Source organism: Lindgomyces ingoldianus (assembly GCF_010093535.1).
Source record: "Lindgomyces ingoldianus strain ATCC 200398 unplaced genomic scaffold BDR25scaffold_54, whole genome shotgun sequence".
Taxonomy (NCBI): domain Eukaryota; kingdom Fungi; phylum Ascomycota; class Dothideomycetes; order Pleosporales; family Lindgomycetaceae; genus Lindgomyces; species Lindgomyces ingoldianus.
The window spans coordinates 13,675-24,891 of record NW_022985215.1 but is presented as its reverse complement, the minus strand read 5'-3'; the positions used below and the strand labels follow the sequence as shown (position 1 = coordinate 24,891).

Sequence of the window (11,217 nt, the reverse complement as noted above, 5' to 3'; positions counted from 1 at the left end):
GGAACTATATAGCTTTGTATAACTATAAAACACATATTTAATTTAAAGGTAAAAGAACTGTTTAAACAGTATAGTTAAAAAGCTTTTTATGCTTTATTACTATTTTAAAGCTTATGTCTAGAACTAGGCTCTTTTATTTAATGCTAATTAGCTTTATATATTTAAAAGAAAAGTTAATAGTTAGAATATAAATGCCTACCTTCTACAGGATACACTTTAGTAGTGTAATAGAGTACTAGATTTACTTAGATTTAACAGCGTAGCTGCAGCTTACTCTAACTTTTAGAATTATATAACACTATATCTAAATGTTTATCTTTAGCTTTAAGCAAAAGTATAATACTATATCTAGAATAGTCTTTAGCCTATACTGTTTCTACTTAAGTTACTTATTAAAGTGTAGAATTAGCAAGTAAGGTTTTATATAATATACTTAATATAAAAGTATCTAATTTAACTAAAGTAATTAAGACATAGTTTAAAATGTTAATCTTAAAACTAACTTTAGTAAAAAAATGCCTATTAATTCTAATCTAGCTTAGTAGATTTGCATAAATGTAGTATCTAAGCTTTTATTTTTTTTATAACTAGTAAGTTTAAATTTTTTATAGTTTTTTTTTTAGTTTTTTCTTTAGTTTTTTCTCTTATATAATGTATAATCTATTATTACTATAAGTGCCTAAAATAAGTTTTATTCTACTATAAAATAGTTTTATAGTAAGTAGTCTACTAAATATAAGTTTTATTTAAACTATAGCATTTAAATTTAACCTCTTACACCTACATAAATTATATAAGACAAGAAAGAGATAATCTGTCTAAAGAATATACTTAACAGTATAAAAAAAAGAATGTTTATCTTTTCTATATAAGCTACTTTATGTACACTAGTAGAATTAGCATGTTAGTAGTTAATCTAGTGTACATCTTTACTTCTTATTTAAGGCTATATAATAGCTAAGCTCTCTATTTGTTAGATTAAAGCACTGTTTCTAGGCTTTCTAAGATAAATAATAGGTTTAGATATAATGTATAGGATGATTAATTAATTGTATTAATTTATTAATCCCTTTTCTGCTCTACTTGTGTTGCTTAGCTTTTTGTTTTGCTGATCTAAGTCCCTCGCGCACTTGCCCTATGCGCGACTAGCTTGCAAAATGCTGCAATTTGCTGCAATTTGCAGCAACATACTGTCTAAGCTTATTGCTTGTACTATGTAGCAGCTTTTGTTAAGCGTTCCTCCTGTCTTAACAGTAGGTGCGCGTATCTGACACTATTCTTGTAATCCTCTACTTTATATAATATAAAGTAATTAATAAGTGTAAGTAAATTAATAGTATTAAACAGCTATGTATAATACTCTCTTATATATTAGCTAATATCTAATACATAGTAGATTAGACCTAGATATAGCTTTAAAACATGCCTTTTATAAGCTATACTAAGTTTATTAAGAACAGCCTTTTTAAAAAGCTTATATAATTTAATTTTTTAATTACTAAAGGCTATTCTAAACTATATCTTATTATAGATGTTAGTAAAGATTATGTTACATATTTTTTAAAAAGTGCTAAGGATTATTATATAATTAAAGACTTATTAAAAAGTAGATACTTTAAGAACAGTAACTAAAGCATAACTTTATACCTAGTATATAAGGCAACTATAGTAGCTTAGAATAAGATCTTTTTATATAAACCCCCTACTAAGTAGACTAAGGTTAAGAAGAAGAAAAAGCTAGTAAAAAAAAAAGTTAAGTAAAAATTAAGCTTTATTAAAAATAAAAAGAATAAAAAAATACTTTTATATAATTATAAGTAAGCACTGTCTTAGCTATCTAATATTAATTCTTAAGTGCTTTATTAGCTTTATAGTATTAAGAAGTAGTATGTTTTATATAATACTTTAATTTATTTTTTTTATTTACTAGCTTAGTTAAGTTTTACTATTTAACAGCTACTTATTCTAGTTACTGCGCAGAGGTATAGGCCTTAACTAAGTGCTATAGACATCTTTATATAGCTAAGTGCTATAGATAACTTTTATAGCTAAGGCGCTTTACTACTTTTAAAAAAAATATTATATATACTTTAAGCTAAAACTATTACATTATTAGCTAAAGCCTTAGTAAGTTTATTTTTAATAAAAATAAGCTACTACTATAAACTATTACTAGCACTACTAATCTTTAGGTTGTAGCTTAAATGTAGAGGTCTACTAGCTAGCTTATTATTACTTTTTTTTTATAAAGTAGCAACTAGCATAGTTACGCTATTTGCAATTACTGTATACTCTGCTAAAGTGCCCCTTAGCGCAGCAGCACTCTAGGAACAGTTGTGGGCCTAAGACAGCGCTATAGCATGCGCTGCACAGGTTGTCTACTGCCCTTTTATAAGATTATATAAAGATAGTGTTAATATATAAAGGCTTGTGTAAAGCTATTTAATAAAAAAATATACTACTATATATAAACTCTACATCCTGCCCTAAAAAGGCTAGTAATGCACAGGCCTATAGACTATAAGCTAGTAGGGCTAGCTGCTGCTGTCCTATATATAGGACAGGATTAACATTAGCACTAGCTTAGTTAGCAGCAGTAACAGTAGCATTATAAAGAATAAGAGCCCTATTTTAAGTGTTAGCTTTATATAATAAAAGTAATTAAAATACTATAGGCTTAATGCCTACATTATTGTTATTATTATTGTTGTTATTATTGTTGTTATTGTTGTTGTTGCTGCTGCTGCTGCTGCTGTTGCTGTTGCTGCTGTTGTTGCTGTTGTTGCTGTTGTTGTTGCTGCTACTGCTGTAGTAGTGGTGGATGTGGAAGAGTGGTGGTGGCGGTGAGTATCTATAATTATTGTACAACGCTGTAGTAAAGGCAGTTGCTATAAAGAGCAGTTGTAATACAGTTACATAAAATAACCCTTTACTCCTTAGATCTTTAAAAAACATTATATAAATGTGTTATAGTATGTTTTGCCTAGTAAAATACTATAGTGTTTTATACCTAAAATGCTCCTAAGCAATTAGCGATTAGTTTTTTCCCTTCACTAGCTAACAGTCCGCCGTACTCTGCTTAGCGCGTTGGGCGAGTACATCTTCTTCCTCACCGCGACGTGCCCGCTACGGCCACAATCACATCCGACCGCGGGTGGCCCAAGCGTTTGAAAGTGGTGTCGATAGATCTATGATTGGTCCAAGATAGCACGGCCCCTAACAGGGTTCGGCCGAAAGCGTGAACCACCCTCCCTCGGGCCTAATTGATGATATAATCCGCCCCAAGTGTATACTCAGACCGGAATTGTTGTTCCCGCTCAGTCCCCTCATCCACCTCTGTTCATTCAGGCCAAGGCTTCCTACGCAAGGTACGATGGCGCCGTCAACCTGCCCGTCCAGAAGTGACCGAGCCTTCGGTCCAAGAGTGAACCCCGCTTGTCGTACTTTCGACTTCACCATCCTGTTTGAAGATGTCTTTTTTTCTTGTGTCCCGACTGCGGTTTTCTTCCTACTACTACCGTTCCATGTCGGGGTTCTAGTGAAGTCGCGCGCTGTTTGCTCGGTTAGATCGAAGTTGCTATTCGGAAAGCTGGTAGGTTCCGTTTCTGGATCCTTCGGCGTAGCGGTGCCCCTACTAACACTTGATCAGGCGACTTTGGCTGGCTTGCTCATAACGCAGCTAGCATTCCTCATCCTGAGGTCACAGAAAACTGCTGCTCAGACAAGCGCATCATTAGCCGCGGACACGCTGGCTATTTTCGGAATCTTTAGCGCAGCGTGGCTTACTTATATTGTCCACCAACGCTCACTCCGGTCCTCAACTTTGGTCATCTTGTATCTTTCCGCAATAGCCATTCTCGATATCCCCAAAACTCGAACGCTATGGGCGATCAAAAGTGCTGTCGGAGAAGCCGCTACAATGACTGTGGTATTGATCTTGACAGCCGTAGCGCTACTACTCGAGTCAGTGCAGAAGAAGTCAAGCATTGCAGAGGAAAAGAGGTTCGGTGCACCGGAAGAATATAGTGGGCTTTGGACCCGAACTGCTTTTACTTGGCTGACCGCTACCTTCCGTGCTGGTTACTCAAGGGTCATATCTCAGAATGATTTACCTCCTCTTGACACTCGACTTGAGAGCAATTTGCTACGCCAAAAACTTGTTACCGCTTGGGCAAGATGGAAGTACCCATGATATAACTAAGTATTGAGCTAATTAATCACGCACAGATGATCACCAAGCCCGCCACAGCCTTATTAAAGCATGCTTCCACGCCAATTTGTTCCCGTTCCTGACTGCTATCCCTCCACGACTGTGCAAGTCCGTCTTCTACTTTGCTCAGCCGCTTTTGATTAATACTACAGTCTCATATGTGGGAGACGTCACGGCCGATACCCACTTTGGTCGAGGATTGATAGGGGCATGGGTTCTAGTGTATCTCGGTGTTGCTGTATGCTCTAATTGACGTTGATACAACGGAGATGAAGTGCTGACTGCTATGAAGTGCTCGACAGCCTTAACATCGTATCAGTCGGCGCGATTTGTTGCGCGGGTCAAGGGTGGACTCATTGGACTCGTCTACCAGGAGACAATGAAAGCAAGGACAGCTGACCTTGGCGAAACCACCGCTATCGCCTTGATGGGAACAGATATTGAGCGCATCGGCTTCAATTTTCTCCAAATCCACGAGCTATGGGCATCCGTCATCGAAATTGGGGTGGCTATCTGGCTATTGGAACAACAGGTCTTCTTAGCCTGTTTAGCACCGGTGGTCGTCATTCTCAGTACGTATATCATTCTTGGATCTAGTCTATGTTGGCTGATTAAAGCATCTAGTCTCCATTTCTATTAATGTGCCAGTGTCTCGTTCCGCCAAGAAAGCGCAGGTCGCCTGGATTGAAAGGGTCCAGGCGCGACTTCGCATTACCACTAGCGTACTTGATGATATGAAGGGTGTGAAAATGCTAGGACTACCAACTATAGTATCCAACATGATTCACAAATTCCGAGAAGTTGAGATACAGACATCCAAGATCTACCGCAAGTTGCTTGTTTGGAACGTCCTACTATGTACGATACCCTTCCCTCAGGATTAGCCCTATCGATATTTGCTAAATCCTTGTAGCAGAGTGTCCGCAAAACATATCGCCACTGGTCACCTTTGGTGTCACAGTCATTATATCACTCTATTGGAAAAACGGATCGATTTTGACCGCCCAGGCGTTCACCGCAATTGCTCTAATAAATCTGCTCACGACCCCGGTCATTCAACTTGTTCAGCTTATGCCGCAGTTGCTACAATGCGTTGGCAGCTTCGAGCGAATCCAGGAGTATGCCAACTACGCCAACGATAGGCCCTTGCACAATGGCTCTACCAAATTCAGCAATCTTGCCAACTCGTCTATCAGTCTTCATCCCCTCTCCCAGGCGCTTCCCGCTCGGGACGATAATCATGAAAAGCACATCGTTTTCCTAAGGGACAGCAGTTTTGCGTGGAAGAAATCGAAGACTCCCTTTCTTAAAGAAATCAACTTGAAAATTCAAAGAGGAAGCGTCACTGTCTGTGTTGGGCGCGTCGGTAGCGGCAAAACTATGCTGATGAAGAGCATACTAGGCGAAACAGTGTGTAGTCGCGGCCCTGCGCTGAGCCGTGTATCTTCCGTCGCATACTGTGCCCAGCAACCATGGCTGGAGCATGGTACAATTCAGAGCAATATTATTGGTGTAACGCAATACGACTCAACCTGGTACAAAACGGTTGTTGGGGTATGTCAACTTGATGTCGATCTGCAGGTCCTAGAAAGGGGAGACAAAACCGTCGTTGGCAGCAAAGGCTCAAACCTTAGCGGCGGACAAATACAAAGGATTGTAAGAATTCTTGGCGAAAGTATCTACGAATAGATCAACTGATACGTATCTCTTATAGGCTCTTGCGCGTGCGGTTTATTCGCGCAAGGATACTGTTCTGCTTGACGATATCTTCAGTGGGATGGATGCTCACACTGTAGATATTGTTTCGCAGCGCCTACTGGGAACGGATGGTCTGTTCCGCAAACACGGTTTGACAGTCATTTTGGTTACCCATAGCCGTAGGTCTTTGTACCCACGCGAAGGTTTAGCTTGGCGTGCTGACCAGTTACATAGCTAAACTTATGAGTCTCGCCGATACTATTGTCGCTCTTGAAGACGGCAGAATAGCCCAGACAGGAAGTCCGGAAGCATTGCTCGCTAATGAAGGATATATGACTAAGCTTGGCCTTGTTTTGAGGGATGAGGAAGCGAGCGAGGGACATGCTGAGAATACCGGAATCTCCCGGGTTGAGAGTACGCTCGCAGAGTCTTTCATTTCGGCGCCAGCCACGCCAGATGATACCAACGATATACCCGACACCAGGCGTAAAAGCGGCGATTGGTCAGTTTATAGTTACTACTTCTCCAGTTCCGGCCGCTGGGTTGTCGCCATGTTTCTTATTAGCATGGCTATCTGGATCTTCTGCACCGAGTTTGCAAGTACGTGCACCAACACGAATCCAAATATTTGAAATAGCTAACATTCTCAAACAATAGCGGTGTGGCTGAAATGGTGGTCGGAAGCCAATGAAGACCATGCCAATAAGGATGTCGGTATGTACTTGGGCGTGTATGCCCTTTTCAGTCTTTTCGGAGTTGTAGCCATCGCCATATCTTGCTGGTAAAGTACCCTTATATGTTCCTCTGTTCGGATCACTAATCATTCTAAGGATCGGTATTGTCAACATAATATCTAGCTCGGCCTCTCGTCTGCACTCTGATCTACTCATAAGCACGATAAGGTATTTACAGTCTCATACAAGTGTTGCTGTGCTGATTGCATCAGGGCCCCACTCCGATTTTTCACTACTACGGATACGGGTACTTTGACGAACAGGTTTAGGTAAGCTTTAATTCCTTTGCATTCCCGGTAAACATGCTCCTAGGCCAGTGAAAGCATGAGACATGAACCATTCTCGACCCTGCGCGACTGTCTGCGTATAGCTCCCTATATGCTAAGCAGACGTACGCTAATGCATATTCCATGAGCAGCCAAGACATGGAACTCATCGACATGCAACTCCCTCTCATCATGATCAATTACATCTCGAGTAAGTAACTCCTTTAAGTATCCATCTCGATTTAATGTCGGGGACTAACAGTACATTTAGCCGCCTTCTTCGCTGTAACCAAGGCAATCATTCTTATCGTTTTCTCCCGGTACTTAGCTACGATGGCGCCGTTCGTCGTCGTGCTTCTCTACTTGCTACAGGCATTCTACTTGCAGACCTCGAGACAGGTCCGTCTCCTTGAAATCGAGGCCAAGGCCCCGCTATACACACACTTCATCGAGTCCGTTGACGGTGCAGCGGCCATTCGCGCCTATGGGTGGCAGTCACAATACCAGGAACGCAACCACAAGTTAATCGACCAATCGCAACGGCCGGCTTATCTACAGTACTGCATTCAGAGCTGGCTTGGTTTCATGCTAGACATGATTGTAACCATCATTGCAGCTGTATTAGTTACTGTTGTCATAATATGGAAGCATAAATTTAGCGCTGGTAACATTGGTGTTTCGCTAGTCTCGGTCATGACATTTAGTTCTGTTCTTATGAGAATGATCAAAGCATGGACAATGATGGAGTCCAGCATTGGCGCAGTGGCGCGCGTCAAGCGATTCGTCGCCGAAACCGAGTCGGAAGAGAAAAGCAACCGCGAGACTAGGGCAGCAAAGGACTGGCCGTCACAAGGCAACGTCGAATTCAAGGACTTGATCGCTGCTCACTCTTCCGGTGCTGAACCAGTAATTAAAGGCATTACGTTATCTGTCAGGCCGTCGGAGCATGTTGCACTGTGTGGACGGTCTGGCAGCGGCAAAACGGTAGGCATAAATTTCTGCGACTCATCCGCCAAACAATAGAGCGCTAACATGGTACATAGTCTACCATTCTAGCACTAATTCAAATGATTGAGACGCGAGGGGGGCAAATCATAGTTGATGGTGTCGACGTCTCCACAATGCTGTGCACCGACGTTCGCACTCACTTCAATGTAGTACCCCAGGAACCATTTCTCATGCCCGGAACGATCCGTTTCAACATCGACCCTTTCGGGAAAGCTGAGGATGAGGATATAATCCGCGCTCTAGAGCGCGTTCGGCTTTGGGTAATCATATCCGAGCAGGGCGGCTTGAGCAAAGAGATAGACACGGCGATGTGGTCAGCTGGCCAAAAACAGCTACTATGTCTTGCACGTGCCATGGTAAGAAAAAGCAAGGTCTTGATACTCGACGAGGCCACTAGCAGGTAAGCCGTTAGCTAGGAATGTAGACCGCGGAATCTAACGCGCCGACAGTGTTGATGGCGAGACGGAAGCGATTATGCAAGATATCATTGACACGACTTTCAAAGACTGTACCGTGCTTGCGGTCATGCACCGTCTTACCCATATCACTCGGTATGATAAGGTTGCGTTACTCGATAATGGCCGCCTAGTGGAGTTTGATACGCCGGGGACGTTACTAAGCCAGGAGTCAAGGTTTACGAGCTTGTACGAAACTAGTGGTGTGAACACGTAAAATTATAGCTGGCAACGTGCCCATTTCTTGTCGACACACATGGCATGAGGGTGTTAAAATCAGCAACCTATTTCTATTATCCATAGGAAATATTATAAAGGAAACCCTCTATGTCTACTACGTTCAGCTTCGGAGTAATATTCACACCGTTGAGGGGTCAGTGTTGCAAATAGAGGTTATGTAAGCATGCAGCTATGTAACATCCTGATGAAGTGAAGTAATTGTAGAGCGTTGTACTCTGCTGTAGAGTATGTATTTACATCTATAACAGCAGGGCAGTAAGGGCCATAGCAACATGTAAGAGGCTATGTGAAAGGCAGTAGGTGTTATAGTAAAGGCTATAAAGTCTGTTATAGCTTAAAGAAAAAAGATTTCTGTGTTAGAAATATAACACACTCTTTTAGAAAGCTTACGTGACGGTTTTGCTTGTCAAGCTCCGCAGCTAGTTATATAATCGTGCCAAGGGCTAAGCGAGCGTGCTAGCGCCTTGGCGCTGCCCAAGCTTTACTCTCGCAAAAAGGGTTCACCTTCTTCTCTTTATTTATTTAATAAATATGCTATTTTAGCTATATACTTAAAACTATTATCTTTAACTAAAGACTATAGGTTATATCTACTTTTTAGTTTAAATTTTATTAAATTTTAAGAATAAAATTAACCTTTTTTCTACTTATTATATTTAATAAATATAAAGTTACACTTTTAGTAAAGTGTTATAAGTACTTTATTCTTTTCTAGCATACTTATATATAGTATATAGTATAGTTTTAAATACTATAGTTTTATTTCTTTTAAATAAGCTTTTAAAATACTATTAACATACAATCTTTTTACATACGTACTTTTTATAGTATAAGATTTTCTATGCTTTTTTTAATACTTTTTTTAAGACTTTTATAAGCTTTCTAGTTTCTATTTTCTAGATTAAAAATAATAACAGGCCTACTTTTACTAGGTGTAAATTTTAAGCTTTTTTAAATAACTTAAGTATAAGTAGCTTTATACTATTTACTTAGTGCATAGCACCTTTATTATCTAAAATCATACTTATAAAGAGTAGGTAAGTGTTAAAGTTTATTATTACATGCATTCTTAGTTTTACTAAAAGCGCTAGATTAATAAGTATAGTTGTCGGTTGGCTCACTCCTCTAGATGGCTACGCATATGGTAGTGGGTCCCTTCTCTGCGTGGCTACGCACGCGGTAGGTGGATGGACAGCTGTACGCTAAGCTTACAGCCTGTATTAGGGTAAGCAGGCAAAGAATTTCTTGTTATTAACTACTGCCCTCTCTTTTTGTACAAAGAAAGAGGGCTTTTAAGTACACATAGCCTCTAACGCACAGGCTAGATAGCTACCTATTTTAGACAACTTAATTTAGCTGTACGCATGTATAGACACTAGTAACTTTTTCTTTTATAAGTTAAGTTACATGCCTGCTTTACCTTATTTTTTATTCTTTTATATTCTTTCCTTTTCTTCTTTGTATAGAGCCTATAGTGTACTGCTAGTTTGCAACACTTGCTAGCTTTTTAGCCTACATACAGCATCTTCTTTCTAGGATAGATCCTGGGCTTAGCTAGAGCACAAAAGAGCCCTTGCCTAAACGTATAAGATAAGTTGTTAAAATCCTGTTATGTCTAGCCTTTAAAGTCTTTTATAAAGTTAGATAGACTATACTCTTTTATACACATAAAAATAAAGGTATCTACTATATGTGAAGTTTATTATACTTAAGAGAGATTTATTAACATATTAAGACAGTCTACTAGAAGAGTAAAGTTAACCTCCTTTTATAGTATTGTTCTAGACATGTAAGTTATCTCTACTAGTTTATTATATAAGTATTCTATAACAAGGTAAGAGTTTGCTAGTTGCTTATTTATATAGCTGTTGTTTAGAGGGGGGAGAGGGTGCTAGTTGCGTTTATACAGCAGTTGTTTAGAGGGGGTAGGTGGTAGGTGGTGCCGGTTGTGTGTTTGTACGGCCGTTCTTAGGGGGGGCAGGGGGAGGGTGCTAGTTAACTGTACAGTGGCTCTTAAAGAGCAAGCTGTTGTACAGGGTAGCAGGTTGGCTCTAGGGCGTGCGACAGCTACTAGTCGCAGTAGATGCCTGCTCTGCGTGGCTACGCACGCGGTAGATAGGTGCTGCGGCTAGTTAGCTAGCTCTTATACTTACAGTTAACTTTAAGGGCAGACAACAGCTACTAGTCGCAGTAGATGCCTCCTCTGCGTGGCTACGCACGCAGTAGATAGGTACTGCAGCTAGTGAGCTAGCTCTTGTACAGGCGGTTAACTCTAGGGGCATACAACAGCTACTAGTGCAGTAGGTGCCTTCTCTGTGTGGCTACTTACGCGGTAGATAGATACTGCAGCGGCAGGCTAGCTTTTATACTAGCAGTTAAAGCCACTTTACTAATTTATTATCTTAGAAAGATCTCTTCTTTGTGTAGCTACACATGCAGTAAAAGTCTACTAGTTAATAGACTAATTAGTGTTAGTTAGCTTACTCCTCTAAATAGCTACGCATCTAGTAGTAGGTCCCTTCTCTGCGTGGCTACGCACGCGGTAGGTGGATAGACAGCTGTATGCTAAGCGTACAGCCTATAATAAGGTAAGTAGGTAAAGATCT

At 40.2% G+C, this 11,217-nt stretch overlaps 1 protein-coding gene across 1 annotated transcript; it reads left to right on the top strand.

Annotated features, from left to right (window-relative positions):
- The first annotated feature begins 3,320 nt into the window (after positions 1-3,320).
- On the top strand, positions 3,321-8,914 carry BDR25DRAFT_346996 (ABC transporter). The gene is made up of 15 exons (XM_033694215.1): positions 3,321-3,592; positions 3,650-4,178; positions 4,228-4,448; positions 4,503-4,782; positions 4,835-5,068; positions 5,124-5,866; positions 5,925-6,087; positions 6,143-6,508; positions 6,566-6,689; positions 6,739-6,810; positions 6,855-6,911; positions 7,061-7,119; positions 7,180-7,892; positions 7,952-8,316; positions 8,366-8,914. Exons 1-15 carry the CDS (start codon positions 3,374-3,376, stop codon positions 8,586-8,588), a joined length of 4,368 nt encoding a protein of 1,455 aa, XP_033540664.1. The 5' UTR covers positions 3,321-3,373; the 3' UTR covers positions 8,589-8,914.
- Positions 8,915-11,217: the final 2,303 nt, after the last annotated feature.